At 43.5% G+C, this 24,844-nt stretch overlaps 1 protein-coding gene across 2 annotated transcripts in view; it reads right to left on the reverse strand.

Moving 5' to 3' along the window:
- Window positions 1-24,844, reverse strand: part of zcchc7 (zinc finger, CCHC domain containing 7) — a 45,187-nt gene that overhangs the window by 14,707 nt on the left and 5,636 nt on the right. Inside the window, exons 3-6 of one of the 2 annotated variants that reach the window (XM_053419090.1) lie at window positions 24,165-24,384; window positions 3,059-3,111; window positions 2,547-2,684; window positions 2,287-2,457 (exon numbers count right to left, since the gene is read on the reverse strand). In XM_053419090.1, the coding sequence (XP_053275065.1) occupies window positions 2,287-2,457; window positions 2,547-2,684; window positions 3,059-3,111; window positions 24,165-24,384 (582 nt within the window). Of the gene's footprint in view, window positions 1-2,286; window positions 2,458-2,546; window positions 2,685-3,058; window positions 3,112-24,152; window positions 24,385-24,844 lie in introns of both variants that reach the window. The other variant, XM_053419089.1, reaches the window with a different exon arrangement.

The raw sequence follows: 24,844 nt of genomic DNA on the forward strand, positions 1-24,844 counted from the left end.
CACACTTTAACAGAGCATGTAAAAACAATTAAGAATATTAAAGATAGGGGAATAAAAATAATCTAAAATGGAATCTGCGGTGTGTTTGTGGGTCAAACAGTCCGCACAGACTAAAGAGCAAACATTTAGTTACAACAGTGGCAAAATAAAATTGATCACAGAAGGAGCTGATAAGTAGTAAGTTTATTGAGACACACAGAAGAGGACAGAAAGAGAGGGAGGACAAGAGGAACCTGAAAAGCAGCATGATGGTATATTTGTTTGTTAGTCTTTAACCCCCCCCCCCCCCCGTCACTCACTAAACCTTTATCAGTGTCGTTCCTCAGTCCGTTTCCCCCTCGTGTGCGTTTCTGCAGTCACTCACTCAAACAGTCAGTAAGTAAGGCAGTCAGTCGTTTTGTCGCGCTGTGGCTAAAGCATTATCTCCGGGGCTTCGCCATGCTGTTCCTTAAGCGTTCCGACATCCTTTCCCAACCGCCACCACTTCCCACTGGGAAATTGAAAATGCCGCAGTCGCCGCAGGCAACGAGATTTATCTACTTACACACCTACTGAGTGAGAGAGACAGAAGGAGAGAGAGAGGAGGAGAGGGAGATTTAAGCCTGCTCCGTGCGTTTACTTCTCTCTTGCACACCCTAAACAAGTTCCTATAGAAATTTGCATGAGGTGCAATTCACTGACTATTTGGGACTAAAGTGCTCGTTCAAATCTTGGCCTGTACTAAACCGCCTGTACAGAATGGGAGGCAGGTTTTCTGGTTTAATTTGGACTGTTCAGATTTGAATACAGAGATGGACAAATATGAATTTTCGACAGCTGTATCCTCCTCCACCTCTCATCTAGCTTTCTTTTCTTCAACAACCCCCCTCCACTCCACCCACACCCTCCCGTCTTCCCTCTCCCTCCAGTCCGCCGGGGTAGAGTGTTGTTGTCGAGGGCGACAGGCGAGGCGAGCGACACACTCGCGCTCCGTCAACCGTCTGTCTTTAATGAGAGACACAGAAAGACCCAGGGGACAGAGACCTGACTCTCTTTCTATCTCTCGAACACACACACTAAGACATACAGTGTAATTTGTGAGGGTGAGGGTGCGTTCCAAAAGAAAGGGGTAATTATAATACCACACGACTATGCACCTTTGTTTGCTGCTGAAAACGATATTCAAAAGACAGTGGAGAGGGAGGGGGGGGGGGTGGACAAGAGAATCTGGACGAAGAGGTTAAGAAGAACAGGTGAGAGAGAAAACGAGAGAGAGAGAGAAAGAACGAAAGAGGGCTGTGTCCTGGTCTCCCCTATCCCTCTGGTGTTCACCTGGTTACTCATCCATTGCACAGAGAACAGTACATGACTGACGGAGAGAGGGAGAGAGAGAGGGGGATAGAGGGAGAGAGAGAGGGGGATAGAGGGAGAGAGAGAGAGAATACACACAGGCTCTTACATACACACAGGGTTTTCCATTCTATGGCATTAGTGTAAATGGGCAAGGTAATGAACGTTGCGGTGGGATAATTGTCATTGATGGTCATTAGATTCACCCTTCAGTGTCAACACACACACACACACACACACACACACACACACACACACACACACACACACACACACACACACACACACACACACACACACACACACAGCTGGAATATGCAGCATGGCAGAGACATAAATAAGCTGTAATTGCTGAAGTGTATCAATTAATGTGAACAGCAGCGTGTGCTGACCCGGGTCACTCATTACTACTGGGAGAGAAAGTGGGGGAGAGGAGGGGAGGGAGGGAGAAAGAGGGGGAAAGTAAGTGAGAGGGAAAAGAGGAAAGAAATAAAAGCAGGGTGCAAACTTTATAAATAGGCTTGGTGCCTCCTCTTGGTCTAGATTACAGGCTGAAGCGCGCACACACACATCCATATCTTTTCTATGCATTTCCTTCATGCATATCCTTCATCACTTACCTCGCATGTTCCAGTTTGTCCCCATCATGTGGGGTTGAATTCTACTGTGATAAATAGACTACGTGCCAAAATGGACACTCACGTCCAACTATGTATCAGGGGGTTCGACATGGTTCGATTTTGTAGCCCACCATTATTCTTTACATGATAGTGTGCAAACATGTTCCAAAAGCTTCTTGAGAATATTTTCCAGAGAAGGAGGATGTTACAGCAGCATATTATTATATATATTTATTACTTGCTACTTTTGGCCATGTATTACCGTTTGCTGCGATGAAGGCATTCTTGGTTTTCTTAGTAAATATGCAGACCAAATAAAAGAGGATGCTGCACTCACGTCAAAGAAGTGTCCCTTCATGCTGCAGCGATGACACTGTTTGTGATAGTACGGCCTCTCGCTGCAGGACTCGTACAGGTGACCCGGTAAGCCACAGTTGTTGCAGTGCTTATTGGGACACTCAATGGCCATGTGGCCGGGGGTGCCACACAGGTAGCATGTCGACAACTTCTGTAAACACACGCACAGAAAAAGATACACAAGTTAGTGGTTTTACGTACTTGTGCTCATCATTGTGTATAAAGTGCGGTGGAACTGACCTTGGGCTCGGGGCAGTTCTTGGAGAGATGCCCGGTCTTGCTGCAGTTTCTACATTGGACGCTCTTGTTAGTATAGTATCTGTTGGGCACCCGCTGCGTAACTATCTTGGAACCCTTGTCTTTGTTGAAGATCTGAGCCTGAAACATGGATTACGAATTCTTCATTACGTCACGTTGTTCAGGCTCAAAGGAGTCACCTGGATGTATATATAACAGCAATACACTCTAATTACAGCAAATATTCTATATAGAAATGTGACGCTTCTCACGTATATTGCTAATATAACTTAATAATCTCATATAGACCTTAATCAACCACTTGGCAGAATACAATAGTAATATATTAAGATATATGAGACAAATATTTAATTTTTGACTCCTTGAATATGCTTGCACTTTTTTTTTACAATTGTATAATGAATAAGTCTTAATAAGCACAAACTACTTTGTAAAATGTTAAAGTGTCTTAGAACACAAAGTATTTTACACATTATAAAGTCATTGCCACCTACGTCCTTGTCCTTGTTGGAGACCACCCAGGTGCTCTCCTTCTCTTCTTCAGCATCTGGCAAGACAAAAAAATAAATGCATTTTAAAATATCGTAAAATTCATTGCATGTTATTTTTTATGTTTGTCAATATGCAGATTTATTTAAAGAAGGCTCAATGGTTCTTATCTAGTACATATAACAAAGCAGGAAACACATTTGGAATCAAAAGTGAGTGGGAAGCAGAGCTACACACAACTCTTATTGGAATGAAGTGCCACTCCATTTATCACTTTTCCATTTTTAAAGAGCACATTGTGTTTCATTGAGTTGCTCTGGATAAAACCAGCCGAGTGTTAAGTTAATTTTTCGCCGAGCTGTCACTTTTTGTCTGATAGGTATAAGGGGCACTTTTATTGCTTGTCCCTTTCAAACAGCATAACTGTGTTGGATGACTTGGACCCTAACATTTGCACCTCAACATTTGCACCTCCTTAGTGTATGACCGGAATGAATGTTTTAAAAATGTGCAAATCTGAGTTTGTTTCCTCATTTTGAATCTAAAGAAAATCTGGATAGTTTTATATGTTGAGAGATTAAAGTACAAAATGTTAGGCAGCGATCAGATATTTGTCAAAATATAAAATCCAGTACTTCCAAATAAAAAACAAGTAGAGCAATTTACAAATGTAATGTATAGGTCAGTGAAAAGCTCTTCTGTATCTTCCCCAGGATGAGGACTGTGACTGTGCTGCCATTTGAATTTTTTGTCTTGTGTTGGATTGGTAGTGAAATATGCTTTTTCAATGTGCTGATTACTTCAAGTGGATTTACAAGCATCAATTCAGAGCAGAGCCAGGCTCATAAGTGTGACTAAGAAAGACAAATGTCTGTGAATAGATTTAGGTAAATTTTTAACAATTTGTATCTTACTTTAACAATATGGCAAGATATGGAACCAGGAGTCAATAAAAACAAGAACTGATACATTCTAGATAATATTCAGCCCGATAAAGAAGTCTAAACCCTGAGGAGTAAGATCAGTTTCCTGTAAGAGAAGGACACACACACTCACACAAACATACAGAGAGAGAGAGAGAGACAGAGAGTGAGAGAGAGAGAGAGAGAGAGAGAGAAAACGACACTGTGGCAGCGCAGCACATCTGTATGAGAGTGGCACTAACAGCACCCTGAGGGAGACCACTGTATTCTCCTCAGGCCCACAGAACTGTAACTGACATCCAGAAGTCAAAATGTACACACACACACACAAAAACACACACACACACACACACTCACATAGCATAAATTATGTGCTCATAGCAATGACCCGCACAGCCTCACATGCTTTCACAAACACATACAGACACACCCTCGCATCGACCCCTGCGATTAGCTGGTTGACAGTCTTTAGCCTTTGGACAAACATACAGCCTTGAGCCATAATCAAATATTACGCTCTCCTTTCCACCTCTCTCTCCCTTCCTTTTCCCCCTACTCTCTCCATCCAGCCCCTTATCGTAATTCTGCTCATCCCTCCTTCCTTTGCTTTCGCTTTCTCTCTCTCCTTGTTTTCTATCTCTCTTTACCCCCCCTCCAGGGTGTGCGGCTGCTGTGGGAGGTTATCACCTCTCTTCCCTGTCAAACAAATTAAAATGGCTGCTGTTTGGCTGGGGCTTCTTTCCGCCATGACCTTCACCTCCAAAAAACACACAAATCAGTAAGCAAATCAGTGCCACTGTCGTATGACAACTTATGACTTTACTTTAGGTGAATTTTCTTTAAGTTTCATTTTGGGGCTTTCTGGGTTGTTGTATTTATCCAAAATAAAAACATTTAAATGGACTTAAGGCTGATGGTTTAGCTTAAGGCTAAAGAGTCTCTTACAGTTCCTGAAACGTATTTCAAACTAATTTCTCGTATCTACTCATTTTCCCAAGTAGATAAACATTTTACCCATTATCAAAACTGTTTCAATTTTATGATGATTGCCCAATCAATCAATGTTTCAGCTTTCCTTCAGTATAATAGATGAGTCTACCTTGAAAAGGAGAAATACGGGCTATTATTGGTATTTTCGAATATTTGTGTGTCTTTTAGAGCAATGCGATGCTGTTGTTAGAATTGTTTCGCTGGATGAGCTCATCATGATCAGCTTCCAAAGTCGCCGAAGATCATCCCGAAAAAAGATCATCCCAAAAACATCACAATTCAATTCTTTACATCTTTCTTTCTTATTTCTTTCGGAATTTGTTTTTGAGAATATCTGGACGATATGAACCTAATATTAATCTATTTGCACCTTTTAGTGTCCGCCCCCACATCCCGTTTAATGTATTTTTTATGTTTTCTACTTCTCTGGTGAAGCACATTTTTCGAGACCTCATGAGATACAGATGAGGGGGGTTGTATCGACTGAGTGAAAAACTTGGCATACTCCTTAAGATGCTTCCCTTTAAGTAGGTTCAATAGATGGTTGTCAAGTTACATCCAGAAATGCCGATCACTGGCTAACAAAGTTCAGATAACTTTGCATTGTGAAATATCTGATAGTGTAAAGACAAACAGCTGCCAGCTATACTTAAATGTTGTTGTTTGTTGGCAACAACAGGTGTTGTGTATTAAAAAAAAAAAGACGTAATATATCTCAGCCAATCAGCACAGCCCTGTTGGTATGCAAAAGTAGGGTTTCAAGCCATTATTTCCAGTTGAATACTTTCTCCTGTTGTTGTTGTTGCACCTCACTGATGCCTTTGAATTTAAAATGTAGAGTACTACTGTTTTCCACCTACTAGGGGAATGTATATGAATGTGAGTTCCATGTATTTTTTACTGTCAGGCTAGAGTAAGAGTTACTCCAAAGTATTTGGTTAGTTTAGTTAGTGTGTGCAGGAAAGCTCCGCAGCGCTCACCTAATGTGAACAGAGTGGGGGGCCTTGTGGGGTGTGTGTGTGTGTGTGCGCGTGTGTGTGAGTGTGAGTGAGCGTGCATGTGGGTGTGTGTGCGCGTGTGTGTGTGCGCACACGGGTAGCTGGTGTTACACAACAACCAGCACCCAGTCAATGGGCAGCTTGAATAAAAGGCAGGGGTGAAAGGTGTGCGTGTAGAAGTGAACATGTGTGCGTGTGTTAGTGACTCGACGAAAGTCGTTCCCTAAGCGTCTCCTGGGGGGACTCCACAAATAAAGAGCAGGAAGCTTTCCCTTAATCTAAGGGCCCCCCATCTCACCAACACACACACGGATAAAGGGTGAAGCCTTTGTCACGGCCGAGGAATCAAACACATGGGGGGTGGAGGCGGAGAAGAGGAAAGGGCGGTTGGGGGGGTTGCCGTTGTCTGTGCGCTGGGTGAAAATATGCTAATCATCCTTGAGGCCCTGTTCAAGACCAAACCATCAGAGCTGCTCACTCCATCGTGGCCCAACATATCTGAAGGTGTCTGGAGCTGAATAAGCAGATGGCAGCAGCTTCACCGAGCAGCTGAATGCACTCGAGAGGCCTCCGCCATGTTGACGGCGAACATTAAAAATGTTAAAAGACCCAATGACAAAGTCTTCCAAGCAGTCTTAAGATTGTTAATAATAATGCGACTGATTTATGTAGCACTTTTTTAGTCTTATTAACAGCTCAAAGCGCTTTACACTACAATTTAACCATCAGAGTAAATTTGGGGTTCAGTGTCTTGCTCAAGGGCACTTCAATAAGCACACTGGAGGAGCCATGGAACAAAGCCTCAGCGACTCTGTATGACGACAGCAGATAACAGATGTGACCAAAAACATCAGAGTCTCCAACTGTGTCCGTGTCTCCTTAAAATCTTCAAAAATATTCCTTCGCATTCCAATTTTCGACTCTACGGGACAACTCCCACATTATCACATCACTCCGCCGCTGAGGGGAGTTCGACACAATGGTGAGGAAGAGGGGGAGACGAAGAAAGGCAGAGAGGGAGAGAAGGATCAAGGGAGAGAAGGCGACAGATGCTACCTGTCAGTCTCATAGGTACCCTGATTACTAGGAGATGAGGAGGAGAGGGGAGGAGGCTGTGTGCCAGTTCATCAGAGCCGGCAGAACAGAACAAAACAGAGGAATTGGGTGTGGGTGTGTGAGGGGGAGCCCGTGTGTGAGTGTGTGTGTGTGTGTGTGTGTGTGTGCTTTGAATTTGTCCCTTGTACCAGTGAGAACAGAACGGAAGTGTACGTGTGGCTAATGAACCATGAACACCCGGCTCTCCTGGGGTAAGACACAGAGACACACACACACACACACACACACACACACAGACATGTTAGGGGAGCATGAGGAACATCCTTCTCACGGGACAAGGTCCAGACAGGGTGGTTTGAGTCTGATAACCCAAGGACGGGATTGAGAACGATGGGGCACACACCCATCCTTTAATATGTCAGTCGTTTCTGACAACAACCTTTGACTGTAGGTACACGCCTCTTTCCTCAGCAGTGTGTATCTGTGCATGTGTGAGTGTGTGCTAGTGCGTGTGTGTGTGTGTCATCGACAAGCTGTTCTCCCCTCTGTCTTAGCAACATGAAAACCTTGGTCTTGGCCTGCCTTGCCCCTCTCCCTCTTTCCCTGTCCTCTCACTTAAACAGGCATCCCCAGCCAGCCCGCCCATTGTAGCACGCTGTTGACCGGGCCCATTAACACACCAACCAGCTCGCACACACAGACACACACAAAATGGGAGTGAAAGAGAGGCCTTGCCCCCCAAATAGAGGTTATGTTTGATACTGAAGCGACAGGGCCGGATTAGCAACACTATACATGACAATGGTGAGGGTGGGAGGGAGTGTGCAAGCTATGTGTGTGTGTATGTGTGTGTGTGTGTGTGTGTGTGTGTGTGTGTGTGTGTGTGTGTGTGCGCGCGCATGTGTGCATGTGTGTAGGGAAAAAAATGCTTCCTTTGTGACATCACCCTTGCCCTAGAACCTTGCCCTCTGCAAGGTTAAACACACCAAAAGGTTGGCTAAGTCAGACGCACGCAGAGACGCAGCTTTTCTTCGACTCCGCTCTTTTGTGTGACATTAAAGTCTGGTCGAGGGTGTAAAACACAAAAGCTACGAGAGCAGCAGGACAAGTGAGAGGAAGAGATGAGAGGGTTCAGGAAGAGAGGAAGAGGAGGAGGTGTTGAAAATGAATGGGCCGATCACATTACAACTGGATAAAAGAGAGGCTGGCAGAGTCTGAAGCCCGCTGGACAGCGAACAGCATCCAGGTACAGAGGAAGTGCTCGAGGGATTAATGGTGGAAGACAGTGGAGGAGTGGGGGCAAATTAGAGAGAGAGGATGAAATGATATGCAGACCAAGAGGGAGAGAGATAGACTGTCGGAGGGCATGAGAGTGTGTATAGATGTTCACCATGCAGGACATAGATCAATAGCTTTACAGGCCCATTATAGATTAAAGCAGCAGATTTCATTTAGCTTCATTTCATGCTATTTCTTTCCCTGCACTGATCTCTCTGTTAGACACAGAAGGTGAGACAAAGAGTCCAACCACCGAGGAACCACTAAAATCCATTTCCAAAGACTTGCTTCGTTCACAAGAGGGAAATCGCCCAACTGTCTGGAAAAAAGAAAACAACTCTGAGGGCTACAGATATGAAACTAGAATAGCCCTCAGTAGAGCGCATACCTCCGCCAGGGCCGAACAGATGAATTCTTCTCTGGGAAATTGGTGAAAACGTCAGAAACACATCTCATCTCATTATGTCAAAGAAAAACAAACCTCTGGATAGGCCACCTGATCAGGATCAACACCAACATTAAATGGGTTCTTTCCTGACCCTTACCACATACGTCCACCATGTTTTGTCAAAATTGGTTTTGTAGATTTTGTGTTAGTAAGAGACAAACAGACGGGAAGTCCTGAAAACATAACTTCCTTGGCGCAGGTAAAAAATATGATCTTCAAGATACTGACGATTATCTCAAGGCCCAAACCCTGGTCTTTTCAACAGTTTGTTAATGTGACCACAAATATTACTACATGAACAAAAATTACAAACATCATATTTAGAGTTTGATTAGCCTGTTAGAAATCTCTTGATTATGACAAGAACATAGAAGACATACTGTGTAATACAGAGAATTTTGTATACCCTAAGGTTTAATGGAGAAATTAGGAGTTTTTACGATAATTTTTTCAATTGCAGCCTGGTGAAGACGTGAAATATAAGCAGATGCCATCACCCTGGTTCGGCCATCACATATTTCATCGCAGCGGTCTCTCGTTATCCAACCCCCCCCCCCCCACCCAGCCTCCAGCCCGTGACATGTTGAGCGTTCACCCCTGCCAGCCCGTGCCACCGCCTCCCCCATTCCCCTTCACCCCCTTCCACGCCATGTTGGCAGCCGGGGCAGGGCAGGTGGCCAAACCTGTCAGTCAAAGCACCGTCGCCACGCGGCAACACCACAGACACCAATTACCACACAGCAGGGGCGCGGCCTGGCAACCGCATGGCAACCACATGGTCCAATCAGGGTACACAACAACAGGGACCAGAGAAGGCCAAGAAAAGTGAGCGATGCAGTGTGTGTGTGAGTGTGTGCGTCTGTGAGAGTGTGTGTGTCTGTGTGTGTGTGTGTCTGTGTGTGGGTCTGTGAGAGTGAGTGCGTGAGTGTGTGTGTGTGAGAGTGAGAGATTAGGGCGGAATCCTGTTCAAGTTATTCAAAACCAGTGTGCAGGGTTGACAAAAGACAGGTAATCATTGAGTCTTTTTAATATCCGTTAACTTTCTGTTGATAATCAGAGTGCTTCTAATTAAACACTCAGTCCTGACTCATGACCAGTTCTGCTGGTTTCACCAATAATCCATGTTGAAAAACATCAGATTTTTTTTACTTTCCCCAAACATGCTTGGATGGGTTGTGCCAATGACACATTCAAGGACAAAAGATAAAGATTTCCGATAATGAACAATTTAATAGTCATATTGATCAAACGACGACTGAGAATACGATTAAAACAGTGACTCAGACTTTAAGTTGAATGGTTTTGAACATGAAATCAACCTGAAGATCACAAAAGCTAATCAGGGCTGTGAAATCACGAGTTAATAAACCCGCTCTTGGATATAGCCTGCACACATTTGATATCCATCATAATACAAAACAATATTACAATGTTTATAATTCAAGATGACTTGCAGTAAAATTGTAAAAACCAATCATGTGTTTATTAATTCATTAATTATGGAATTATGGAAATTAATCCAATCATTTGTGTATTTTCAAAGGAAAAATAAGGTAAAATATACTGTTTCAAGGCTTCTAAAATATGTGAGGATTTATAGGTTCTTTATGTTACTTGATCCGTATCTTAATTACAGATAATCTACTAACGCATAGTGAGACGGTGGACTAGTGGCAGAAACTTGGACTATGGGCAGAAAAGGTCTCTGGTTCGACTCCACGGAGAAACAACAAAAAGACGAACCTGGATTGATCTGTCCAACAATCCAAGAGGATTTTCCCTACCCTGTCTAGTGCCCCTGAGCAAGGCACCTTACTCCCCCAACATCTGCTCCCTGTGCGCCATACATGGTCGCTATCCTAATGCAGTACGCTGGCAGAGCAGCCGACGAGGCAACAAGTGTTTGTGTATTAAGGTCATAGTCATACTTGTGTACACCGACAAATAAAAGCAGATAACACTGACCAAATTATTGCTCGTGTCCCTTTTGTCTTCTAAAGAGAAACACACCAACACACAACATCTGAAGGGGGCAAATATATTTTAATAAAACCAGTGAGTTGCAACCTCAATTTCATTTTGATGAATTTCCTCCTGCGGGAGTGAGCCAGGCAGTGGGCGGGAGGGCGGAAAGGCGGGAGAGGGAAGTGGGGTGACGGGGGCTGGGAGGCAGATAGAATTTTCATGATTGTTATTTTTGTTATTATACAGAGAGAGAAAGCGGGGGAGGGAGGGGGTAGATAAACGCTGGTGGTTTATCTGAGGTATTTGTGGAGCGCTCCATTATCGGGCAGGTTGGGCACATCGTGGGGGTTATTTTTCCGAGGGATCTTTGGCCCCGGTAATTAAGCTCCATTCACCGGAATCTGTTCCCCAAATTAAAAATTTGTCATTAAGTGGAATTTAACATAATGCCTTTTTATCTGCGGGCGCTTCAGCATGCTTGCGTGCATGGGTGTGTATGTGTGTGTGTCAGTGGAAAAGGGAAGAGGTGAAGGAGGGGCAACAAATAAAAGGGTTACACTGTGGTCATGCAAGCACACACACACACACAGGAGAAAGGGCAAATTGAAAAACTGAAATAATCCTGGACAGAAGCAAACATTTGCGCACACACACACACACACACACACACACACACACACACACACACACACACACACACACACACACACACACACACACACACACACACACACACACACACACACACACACACACACACACACACACACACACACACACACACACACACACACCTCAGCCTTTGGGGTAATTAAATAATGGTGCTTTAAAGTTTTAATTTAGATTTGGCTTTTTCCTTCTTCCTCCAACTGTATGCGGCACAGCTCTTTCACTCACACACACACACCCACACACACAAGCACGCCCACCCCCACCCAAAACAGTCACTCACAGTGTGTTCTAGACTTCATAAAGCGAGATAGCCCTCCATGGGCAGGGTACATTAGAGAGAGTGAATGATTGAAGAGCAGAATCTCTGTCTCTGTAGGCTTTATAAAACAATACAATTATTAGTCTTTAATTAGAGCGGCCCCTATGTGGGACAGGGGACAGACAGAGAGCATTAAAGGATTAGACGTGGAGCTCCTAATATAAAGCTCTTTTATCGCCTGATTCGAATACAGTTCATAACTGCATCTAGCTTTTCCTTTTTACCTGGCAAATTTGGAAGCTGGCAGCAGTTTTGTGAGAGAATGGAAACATACAAAAATATTACCCATTTAGGGCGGCAAATAGTTATTATTATGTTAATTAGTCATCTTAAGATTAGGTCTTTAAATCATCAATTGTTAATAACATTTGTCCAAAATAATGGGAGGCCCTGGTGGGCTCAGGGTTTTAAGTTGTCTGACCATGAACCAAACTATCCCCAGTTAGAGTTAAGCCCTTCTCAGACCTGGTGTTAACATTCGTTTCAGATGATCTGATCACAAGTGGACAGCATGTGGACACCCATGGCTCATCGAGGACACATTTGAGAACTGACCACTCAGACTCTGAACACACCCGGTAGCAACATGTGGTTTTGTGATCTGATCACAAGTGGACTGCTTTGAGTGCGTGCATTCACACCTGACATTAGAATGTGTCCCCACATGCCTCTCGTGATCAGATCTCACCTCCCCGCTCTACACAACCAAACACAACAAATGTGTGTGTGTGTGTGTGTGTGTGAGATAGTTTGTTCACTGTGTGAGAGTTTGTGAGTGAGTGAGTGTCGACACGAGCGAGCGAAAGGGAGGTAGAGAGACGAGTCAGGATAAGAAAGCTGTCAAGAAAGTATTAAGGAGAGTATCGATCATTATGTGGTGATCGGTGTATGTTGAGGGAGTGTGTTGAAAGTATGAGGAAGACTGATGAAGATATTGAAATGCAGCAGATCCGAATACTGAAGTCACACAATCGGGTTGAACTTGTTAACTGGCTACACTGTGGTATTCAGCCTTTTTTACAGTTCTCTCGAGTCACTTAAGATTAGTAATGACAGAGTGTGTGTGTGTGTGTGTGTGTGTGTGTGTGTGTGTGTGTGTGTGTGCGCGCGCGCGAAGAATAGGCCTGATTAAATCCACACTGTCAATGCTCAATATGAATTGAGAGAATTCAAGCTTTGGCCACTGACCCTCCTACACTCCTCCCTTTGACTCTCTAGGTAATCACTTAAGACCCCCCATCTCTCTGAATGCCATCTGACAGTGAGAGTGGGTAAAAGTTAGATTTCTCCAGGACGGTTCTGGGGGGAGAGGAGGAAGCGCAGATGAGGAGGAGGTTGAAAAGGAGAGAGGAGGAAGGGAGGAGGAGGAGGGCAGGACAGATGGCAGAGGTTATGCCTGGCTGACGGGACGAAGCTGTTTGGGGTGCATGAGGATATACCACACTCAGCCATCACTTCTCCACATGCACGGTTCATCCTTATGGCTCCCCCCCTCTCCGTTCATTCCTTCCATTTCCCAATGAATGTCTGACCGACTTTTCCTTCAATATCAAATCCAGTGCTTGGCTCAGTCGATTCCATCGTGACAGGAGATGGTATTCAGTGATGAACAAAATAATTAGGCCTTCCTGCATCTGATTGGCAGGTGAAAGAAAGGTAAACTAGAGATGGAGTCGAACAAACACATGCTGTCAGAGTCTCCAAAATATCATCCAGGGAGGAAGGGAAGAATGGCGGGGGGGAGAGATAGGGGTCTTATTTACTGTCGTTTAATTTGCTCCCCTCTGCACCGTCCATCCCTTGGTTTTTCTGACAGGTAATAAAAAGCAGGAGCTTCCCTGACAAGCCCATTTGAATTTGGATTGAATAATATAACTGTAGGGTTTCCCACAGAACGCTCTGTCCAAGCGTGCAGTTCTGCAGACACTGGCAGCCCCTCTGCCTGCCAGGGTGTGGGGTTTTTGAGTGTGTGTGTGTGTGTGTGTGTGTGTTTGTGTGTTGTTCATCTCTGCATGCCCGCACGTACACAATCACAGAGGTGCTTACGTCATGGTAGCTAATACAACAAAAATAATGCATTCCTGCAACTAGCCACCACGCCACTCCCATACGCCAAGCTCTGGATCTCTGCCCGACCTCTGCTTCTCGTTCTCCTCAATGCCCTCTCTCTCTCTCTATAGTCTCACCTTGCCTTCTCCACCGCCCGAGATCCCTTCATCCCACCTCTCCTCGACTTACCTCATCCAATACTCGTGCCTCCTCTCCCACCCTCCCTCTTGTTCTCGCTAGCTGCTGAAATCCCATTCCCCGTGGGGCAGGCTAAATTGAATTTGTGTGTTTATATGAACAACAGGGCCGTTGCTTTAATATACCTTAGAGTTTATGCCTAATGCCTCCCTGCTAATACCGCTGGAGCTCGCCGCCCTCACACAACACAAGCCGCTTTTATGGAAGTCATAAAAGAAAGAGAGGAGAATGGAGAGATGCTCTGGGAGTGTGTTTGTAAGCGAGGAGGAGAAAGAGAGGAAGAGGTGAGCAGCCTGTTAATATCTGAACAAGTTATCCATCTGTTTTATCATAACTCTTTGACAGCATCCTACAGTGTCCCCACACACATCACTCCAGTGTGAAGCATGAATGAAAAGAAAGGAGAGAGAGAGAGAGACAGAAAGGGAGGAAGATTTTTTTAGATTAGTGAGTAATACTGAATAAATATCCGGAGATTTGGTTGAGGGAGTTGGTCATGCTCGTCGACTTGCAAACATCCGCCATTTTCTCTAACCCCCCCCACCCCTTCTTTCTTCCTTTTCTTTCTCCCCACTGTCCCCCTCTCTCTTCTGGCCCGGTGTCAGCCTACAAAAGGGCCACAGTACAAAGGGAAGAAACAGACTTGAGACACTCAACCCAATTACTATTGATCAGAGGAGGACAGACATGCGCTCACCTGCACATGCTCACGGTCAAACAAGCACACACACACACACACACAAATCTGTGTAGGTAAGGTCAAAGACAGTTATTTGTTCAGAGCAGATGTTTTTAGCAGTGACCATGTAAGAATCTAAAACAAGGATCCAAATTGTTGGCTCATTTTCAAATGTGTGGTGTAAAAACCATAGTAACAAACATTGCAACTTCATGCATTTAGCTTTATTTTGGTCTGAGTAGCGAAACAAGAGCTCGGGACAAAGAAGAAAAATATAAAAGCAAAACCAGAGAAGAAGATAAAGCAGACTCACACCTCAAGCTGGTGGTAGAGTGTCGCTTAAGAACAGATATGTTGTAGACTGTGAGAATATCACACAGTATTAAAACATTGAAATTATACAATTGATTGCTGGTGCAGTTTGGATATTTGAACATTCAACACAGATTTGTTTCCTCATGTACCCAAAAAATATACTTTTCAGTTCCTTGAATTTCTTTACTTGTACAATATGTAGAAGTTACCTATATAAAAAACATATTTTAGAACAAATTCATTATTAAACCATACACTTCTGAAGGGTAGAAACTGATATATATATATATATATTTTTTTTTAAACACAACTCTTTCTTTAGCTTTAAGTACATTTAAATCTGCTAAGAGGTGGGAAAACTAAGCAAAGTACTTGTATTTCTTATTTACTGTAGCTGCCATTTAATACGTTTTAATTCAGTAGCCACGGAAATTCAGAAACCCACTTTGATCAAGAGTTAATAGGATTATCTCAAATAAAAAAAAGGAAATTCTAATTTGTTTTTAAATTGATTTTTTTCTGGGAAGACAGGAAATCTTGTGCAGATTTAAATGAATAAAGTAACAAATATATATATATATATATATATTTCACAAATAAATTGCAGATTAGATGATTACAAAAAAGATTATCATTAATAATCGCTGTGAAGTTTTAATACTCGAAGGAGAGAGCTGGAGCTGCAGGAAACCTTGAGGACATTCCAGCTAATCCACATAAAAAAAACACTTATTCAGTATATGAAGACTGCACAAAATACCTTCTATTTGAAAATGTATGACCAGTCCCTTTAAGAGTTTGCAAAGCCCTGCTTGTAGCTTCATGCACACACTCATAAACACACAAAAGTGGTCTCACATTAAGGGTGTGATGAGCTCTGCGTGTTTTCTGGAAGCCTGCGCTGAAATATCAATGACTAAACTCCCCAACGAGTCGGTAACTATCTCCTTCACCCTGATTTTATCCTCAATAATTAATTTTCTCTCCCAACGCCGACTTCAGCTTTATCGCTCGCTCGCTGCCAGAATCTCAGCATTCCATTTAACCATAATCCCTCGGATAAAGAGGCAGCCTAGGTGTGCTAATGCACAGGCATGTGTGTGCGCGCAGGGACGCGCGCACCAGCAAAAGACAAACTTCACTCGCAGACCCAATGTTATTAAAAAAAGGTACACAGATGTGTTAGGTGACCGAGTCGGACCAGTTCTGGGTTATTTACCCGACACAGGAAACTTACCCCACCGATAAAAATCACCATTTATCACATTCACACATCAAGCCTCTCTGGTGGACGTCTTAATAGGGAGAATGAGGACACAGCGCTCACCATCATCTGTGTGACATCTCCAGCTAACCTCAGAAACAAGCTGCATTAGCAGAAGTAACCCTACAGCATCAATCTCGAGCCACAGGGCCGGGCATAGCAACTGCCACGTAACCAGGGTTTGCTCATGTTGCATGGAAAGATGGTTGGGAATGGGAGTGGGAGTTGGAGCATGGATGGAGGGAGGGAGGGAGGGAGGGGTGAGGCTGCAGGGTATGGGGAAGAAATGTGCGGGTAGAGTTACCCTCAGTATCTGCTGAATTAAAATCCTTTCATTCAATAACACGCACGATTCTTTTCTGAAATATTCAACACAGGCCAAAAAGGAAAGGTTACCACGGAAGCAAAATCAGACAAGCGGTCAAATGCTTTTATATTTGATGAATAGTAAATATAAGGAAAGAATAGTATGCAACCAACGGAAAATCCTTGTTAATCAGATTCCTCAAACAAGTGGTGTTATAACTGCTACATATAGGACCTTTGTCCAGATGTGGGACTTGTCTGAAAAGAAACAGTTGCCGACTTAACTGTTGTGATTTGGCATTTATCGCTTGTGTATTCAGCACATTCCACCAAACCAAACACATAAATCCTGGTATTTAAGGGACTATTAACTGGAAATCTCTCTGATCCTAATGGGACTCCTAATTACTGCTTTACTGAAGGAAGGTGTAATGGAAAGGTCAACCAGTTAAGCTTTACACTTGTCGTAAACCGGTGGAGAATAGGCGTTGAATTACAGTGGTGAAAGGGTACATGACAATTTGTCAGAATCCGAATTCAATCAAGAGAACAAACGGGAAATAAATCAATGAAGAGGGGAGAGAAAAGATGGAGGGAAATAGAAAGAAAAAGACATGAGGATGAGGGGAGAGCGAGACTGACTAAAATGGTGGTGAGTGCCAGCTCGGCCAGACCAGGCCCAGCTGGTCTCTGTCTGAACAGCACCTTAATTAAGAGACATGGGGAGAAGCCTTGGAATGGCCACGCACACACAGCCAGGAGCCTCTGGAGAGGAAGCTGCTAAACAGGCATACGTGTGTGTCTGTGTGCTACACTGCCAAATACTCACACACACACACACACACACACGGTCCTCTTGGGGCCTTGTGAAAAACATTGCCTCGCTATTATTAGGCAACCCTTTGCATACTGGAGTGGGTGTTCTAACCCTAAACATGTGTCTTTTGTGTGTTTCTTCTTCTCCCTCTTATCCTGTTGACTGTTAAACTGAACTTCAGATTCCAAAACAGCTCTCACCCCTGCTGGTGCCGCTGCCCACAGAGAGAGAGCGGAGCCGAACAAGGGGGGAGAAGATCGAGGCCAATGGGGAAGGGGTGATTTTGTGGATCCATTACTGCCTTTGCTGCATCCCCCACGTAACCTCCCATCCCTCTTGCCCCTCTTCCTCATCCCAAATACGTATTAATATTAATACATATCCCTCCAACCCCTTCCCCTCTACTCCTCTGTTGCCCCAAAATAGAAAAAAAAAATATCACCACCCTAGGCTACCAGTTAATAAAGCCCTCTCAACGACCCCTCCCTGCCCAAAAGCCAAGGAAAGACAATAAGCGAAAAGTTCTCCGGCCAAATAAAAGAGCAGAAATTAATACAGTCCCACGGGACTTCCCTCTGTTTCTCTGTGACCCCCCACAATAATTTGATTTCCTATTAAGTGATTGCTTAATTATAATGATTATTATTGGTAATTGTAATTGACATTTTTTCCCTCCACTGGTCTCCTCTTCGTCCCTTCCCTCCTGTCCTCTCAGGTCTGATGGTGGGGAAAATGCACAAGAAAGAGAAAATGGGGAGATGGGGAGTTGAGGATAAAGAAAAATACAATACTGTAATATTTAAATACTGTTATAGTCTCATATGTGCTGTCCACCATGCAGCGAATGCAGTCTGGGATTAAGGTGTTGAGCTTTAGAAGTTTTATTTAATCATACATGAGTGTGTGTGCGTACGTCTAGCTGTCTTATCCTGTAGCTTCAGGGCACAATGTCTGCTGCAGGTCTCCTTACAAAAGAGATTCCTGCTCTCAATGGGATACCCTGGTTAAATAAAGGTTAAGGCAGAAGAGTGGGGATCCCTAATCTACCCCCCCCCCCCCCCTCTACAAACGCACACATAAAACTACAGTAGGGACCCTCTGGTCTCCAGTTTATTACCTCTTTCTCCGGGCTACAGTTACTGTGAACATAAGGTTGTGAGCTTTCACTAAAGAAATTTATAAAAAAATACCCGACAAGCCTGCCACCTTTGTCAGAACATTTGATATTTTAAAATCTCAAAAAATAGCTGCACATAAAAACCATAACATGTTGAAGACTATTTCATTTAACGTCACATTCTTTCTCTATTCGGAACTAAAGACGGTGAAACTGTGTTCCAGTGGGCCCAGGCACGGTTATTGGGTTCACCTCAGGCGTGGTGAGCCAGACACCATCTCACACACACACACACAAACTTGTCTTCGGATAGACACACACCTTCACACCCCAACACACACAACATCAAACCTCACACCACACATTCACTTTCACTCAACAATGTTTTTTCATTTCCACAACAAAAAAGTCAATAATAAATATCTACGATAGCATTTATAAGATAAAACTATTTTTATAATATAAATCATTATTAGAATGTTAAACCAACTTCAAATCAAAACCTAAATGCTGTCCACCGACAGATTGATGCCAGTTTTAAAGGAACTTAAGCCGAGATACGTGTGGGTGTATTTGTGTGTGTGTTAACTTAACCAAACTGCTTTCTACTGGATTATATTTAAATGCTGTCCCTCACTTACTGTAAAGAGCAAACAGCTAACTTTAATACAAATGAGCACCTGCAGCAGCGACCACAGATGTCTGTGGGTGTTCCAAGAAAAAAAAAAAAAAAGAGAAATTTTCATAGATTATTTTGACAATAATTACTTTCACACAGGATGTCTCATCCCTTCCAGATGCACAGAAATAAATAAAGTCTGCATTTCAACGCAGAAGAGACATGAGAACTCTCTGCAACAGAGCAACGGCTAAATATAGAAAATGTTTGCAACAGCTAAGGATGGTAAATCTACCATTTGAAAGGGAGAGGAGGAAAATGGTTGAGATAAATAAATCATACATTTCACCTTATTAAATGTAATTTTTGGAATTATGTCAAATAAACCTTTTTGGCCTGTATCACATTGTTCACTGTCACATTTGGCCAGAACCATGAAGAAAAACCTTACACCAATCCAATGAGCACAAATTCATTTTAGCACCGATCCTTAACATCATCACCACACATCAAAATTTAACAACTTTCAAGCTTCCAAAGAAACTAATTTAAATGTTGCCGACATGTTGCCAATTTCAAAGGGATTAACAGCAGTTTCATTTCACTCAAAGAACTTGGCGTGGAAACCAGATCGGAGGTCTTTTTTTCACCTACACACAGGCGGCGCAGACAGACGGCGCTGGGTGTGCAGACAGAGATCCCGTTGTGTTCGAGCCGTTCTGAGATCTGAGCCTGGAGACAAACTGGGCCTGACTGACCGCAGCACCATGGCCGCTCCTTTTCAAGGCCTGTCTCATCCACTTTGGCTTACCCGCTCTCGTCTCTTTCTCTTCCTCTGTGTGGTGCTGAACCCCGCTGTCCGTCCTTCCGCACAGATTTCTTTGGACACAAACTCAAGCGTTACTTCAAATTCCTTCGGGTTCGTGCAAAATGTCTACTTCCTCCTTCATGAGGAAAACACAGGGAAATGCTATGGAAGGTTAAAAGACGGATGAAACAATAGCTGCAACTGAATTGACGGTGAATCTGTTCAGCGATGACATGAACTAAAAAGAGCAACAAGAGTGAAATGAGAACAGGACACTTCCCTCATACTATTAGTGAAGGTTGAGTTCACGCTACTCATCACATACTAATGACCACGTCAAAAAAAAAAAAAAGGCAAATGACCAAGTGTCATCTTCAGCCAAATATAATCATCACTAATATCAAAATTACATGTTTTCAACAGGCACATTTTTTTTTAGACATAGAGACACAAAGAAACTGAAAGGAAACAAAATAACGGAGGCTGCAGCCCACCAACAAACTGCTGTTTCATTTTCCAGATTACGAATGAATTTATACGATTTATTTTGCCAGCGCCAATATTAGGCGTACTGAGTAGCCTCATCTAATTTGCATGACCGCTGTAAAAACTGGATAATACAAGTCAAACTATGGCACAGCGATTACATGGCGAGCGTGTGTGTGTGCGTGTGTGTATTTGTGTGTGTGTCTGTTCAAACACACTGTGTGGTAGTGTGGGTGTGGCGTTACACCTCGTGTGGCACTGGGCAGCCAAGATAAGAGCTGATCCTATCCATGCCTCCCTTCTGCAGCGCCTACCCGCCCACCCACACACCCACAATGCACACACACACACAGACAGACACACACACACACACACACACACAGGCCTAGTGTGGCAACCAACATGCCACTGTAATCTCATTTTATAATCCCGTTGCCCTGGACATAAACACACACTTTCACTCATAATCAGAGCACAAACACAAACTAAATCCATATTTCACCTGTTCTGAACTGTACAGTGGCATTTAACTAACAGTGACACACACCTGAAAATATACAAAGGCCAACTGAGGTCTGAAGAGAACACACATGAAGCTCCAGAGAGAAAACACTCATACCACAGCTTCTTTAGAAGAATAGAGAAGAGAAGAGAGGAGAAGAGCAGAGCTTACCTTCTTCGTCTGAGAGAGAGCTAGCTAACCTTTTGGTACAAACACACTCTTCTTCTCCAAGGACTTTTAGTGAAACACACACAGACACAGACACACACACACTCTCTCTGACACACTCTGATGTGATCGGCCACCCTGATAGTGAGCCAGAGCTGACTCTAAGCCCCGAGCAAAGTTTGGTGAGCACTGACCAAGACCAAGGGGACAAAAAAGAAGGGGGAAAAAAGGAAAAGTGTGACCACTGAGTGAAGTTTAACCACTTACGATTCAAGTTTAGCTTCAGCGAACCCCGCCTACACCCCGTATTCATTCACAGGCATGTACACACACACCTCTCCGGGTGGGAGAGGCACTGAGCTGGATTTCGGGAAGCCCTGCTTTTCCCTCTCTTGTTCCATCTCGCTGCTGCTGCATGGCTGCCGGACAGGCAGGCGGCCCTCGCTCATCCCCCTTTTCTCTACTATCTTTTCTCTTCTCCTTATCCAGTGTCTCTACAGATCTAACCCACCAGCAGCTGCCCCTTTACAGCCAGGTGACAAGATAGCCACTCGGGCTGTGACATGGGTGTGTGTGTGTCTCCATGCATTTGATAAAAAACGATATTGTGAGGGAGCGAGAAAAGATTAGATTGTAAAAGTATGTGAACAAGTGACACCATGTAGGGGAGAGAGGGAGAGACCGAGAAAGAGGATGAAGGGATTCAATTTCTGCGGGGGAGAGGGGGAGACTAAGTGTAGTGAATGTGATTTGATGGGGATGCTGAGATGGGGTTTTGGCGTACAAATACTATTAGTCACTCCTGCGCGAACTTGTTACGCACACAGACACACACACAAACAAACACTAAAGGTTCAAACACAAAGGGAGGCAGGAGTCAACACACACCATGGCCTATAAGGAACAGAAATCAATCTTTAGATCCGTCCATCAGGCCTATAGGCTGTGGATGTAACGGTTACTGTCAAATTCAACTAAACAAATATCAGTGACATCACATTGGACATATCTCCTGTTTCTTTTCAAAATAAAAGGATCGGAAGAAAATAGCCCTGATTATAATTCAGACCATATTCGTATCCAATCTATTTCAAACCATATATACCCTTCACCAGCAGAGTAGAAATTATCAAGACTGTGTCCCAGTTCAAAAACCTCATAACTATATAGTATAAGTGATTTTGTTGTTATGGCTGCCAATGAGGTTGTGTTTTCAGGCATGTTCTTTTGTTTGGTGGTAAATTTTACTTGACTGTTTTGTAGCCATCCATTCCTATGAGAAAGTTAATTTATTTCTATCTCCAAAAAACATTTGAATACTTACATTTAAAAAAATCTTCAAACAGCCATCACCCCAGCATCTGCTGCTTCATTTCACTGATGAAATGTCTTCAGAAAAGGCTCCATCAAAAGTCAAGTATGTATTTTTGTATAAAGTACATATTGTTTTGAGTATAGTAAAATGACAGGGATGTCAAAACCTACTGCTCTTTTGGTTTATTTAATAAATGTGTACTCATTTTGGTGAATTTCTCAGAAGTGATATTGGTGCCTTTTTTTAACCATAAAAAGACTAAAAACAGTAATTGTTTAAACTGCCGACAGCAATTTATATCTTCCCTATCTCTCACCATAAGGAGAAGATCATATAAAACAGGTCACAAATACATCCTTTCTTTTCCATGAAGGGTTCATAATTTTGGGCACTGTGTGTTTAACAGACGTTCTTCAACCAGGGTTAGCAGGGGTAAATAGTGCAAGTCCATTTTAATTGCAGCAAGACAGACTAAAAATAAACAACAATATATTTAATTTCAGCTTGTGAAACAATTAAAACATATCAATGATCCACACTGAGGCAGGGAGGCATAGAGGTATAATATATTCCAGACCTTAGACAATTCTTCCAAGAATCAATTAATATTTGGTTTTGGGATTTCTATGAGGTTTATAACAATAAGAAAAAATAATGTTTCCCCTTTTTTCACCTAAAACCTTCTTAGAACCAGTGTGTAGTAGAATTGGGGCACAGCTCAAGACTGTCGAGGCTCGTCCCTAAAATTTCCTTGCTTTCATTTCCTCTTTTTTTTTTTTGGAAAGAAAAAAACCTCCCCCCATCCCTCCCACTTTAAGACCCCTTCCACACCACACCCATGGCCCCCCATGTGCAGACATGAGGTCAAGCTCCAAAGATCACAGAGAGAAGCCAGACGAAAGAGAGGGAGAAAGAGACACAGAGACCTAAAATCCTCCTTTCCTCCAAAAAACCAGGCCAAAAACCTCAAGCCTTCCCACCAACTCCAGACCCCCTCCTTTAGCCCAGTTGTGTGTCAAGGAGGCAGTGGGCACTCTTGCAGAAACATCAGCCCAGGGAAATTCAAATGAGGAAGAAACAGCGAGCGAGAGACAGAGAGAGGGAGACGGGGAGAGAGAGCACAATAGTGAGAAAATAGGATAAAAGAATGAGATGGGTGAGCTTTAGGTAGGAGGGAGGGGGGGGGAGGAGGGGGGGGAGCTGGAGAGAAGCTGGAGAGGTTTGCTGAGGCTGCAGGTTAAGATAATGTGTAGATCTGAAGAGATTTGCCGGGAACATTTTTATTCATTTTTTGATTACTCCCATCTCTGCAAGCCTCCCCTCCCTCTCCTCCTGCGTTGTTGTCTCTCCGTTTGTTTGTTTATGGCATTAGCGTCATGACTGTTGCTATGTGTGTGTATGTACACATGCATGCTGATTAGAAGTGGAATATTTTATAAACACAAGTATTCAAACTCGCACAAGCCTGCGCACATATCAATACATACTGCACGCAAACACACTTAAAGATGGACCAGAGAAGAGAGCGACTGGGCAGACAGTGCCAGGAATGTTAAGAGCTTACAAATTTGTAAACATGCACAGACACAGATGCTGCATATGTACAGGCAAACATGCACGCACGCAGATTCCTCCCAGCGTAGCTCAGCCCCAAGACCACATTTATCAATGAGCTGCACGTAGGATAAGTGTTCTGATTGAGCTGGACCACGCAGAATTACTCCCCGCTTCTTTTCTCCTGGTCGCACACATGTACTCGAATGCACAGAGACATACCACAAATGCTTTGTACAGTGCACACACATACCCAAAAACACACCTGTGCTGCTGTTAGACCCTCCCTCCAGGTTGAGTGAGATGGACAGGTCTTCGACATCCTTCCCTCGGCCCAGGATCATCCAGTTCTCCAGACATTCTGAATCCGAAGATTCTGAAGAGTCAGACGCCGACTTGGACTCCGACTCTTCTGAATCCGATTCTGAGCTGCTGGAGTCAACGCTCACTGGCACATTGAGACTCGTCTCCCTTTTCTGGCTCCCCTAGATCACCAAACAACAACCATATGGTGGATGTCCATACAAAACTTTCAGTTGCATCATTATGCATCCATTGTTAATTAAAACAAAACAATATAACAGTCCATTCAGTCACTGTTTCACATGCAGCCAGCAGCAAGTCATTCACTAGCATTGCCACACTTTATTTCTGCAGCTCAACACCAATGAGTCAGCTGGCTGAACTGGCCACTGGACAGTAGCTTGACAAAGTAGCAGTAATCACAGTTAATTCAGGAACATAAACCTGTCTAAGTGGTTAATGTTTGGTCAAAAACATAATTTAACAAACACATCATTTAACTAGGCCTGCTGAGCATAAAAGACAACTGAAGGACTCATTTTTTCTTAGCAACTGCAGAAAAATCAAAGATTCACTAATTGTCCTGCTTAAGGACAGGTTCAAGTCTGTCTTAAAACAATAGTTGTAGGGCCATAGATACAT

This window comes from Pleuronectes platessa, chromosome 3 (genome assembly GCF_947347685.1).
Source record: "Pleuronectes platessa chromosome 3, fPlePla1.1, whole genome shotgun sequence".
In the NCBI taxonomy this organism is placed as follows: domain Eukaryota; kingdom Metazoa; phylum Chordata; class Actinopteri; order Pleuronectiformes; family Pleuronectidae; genus Pleuronectes; species Pleuronectes platessa.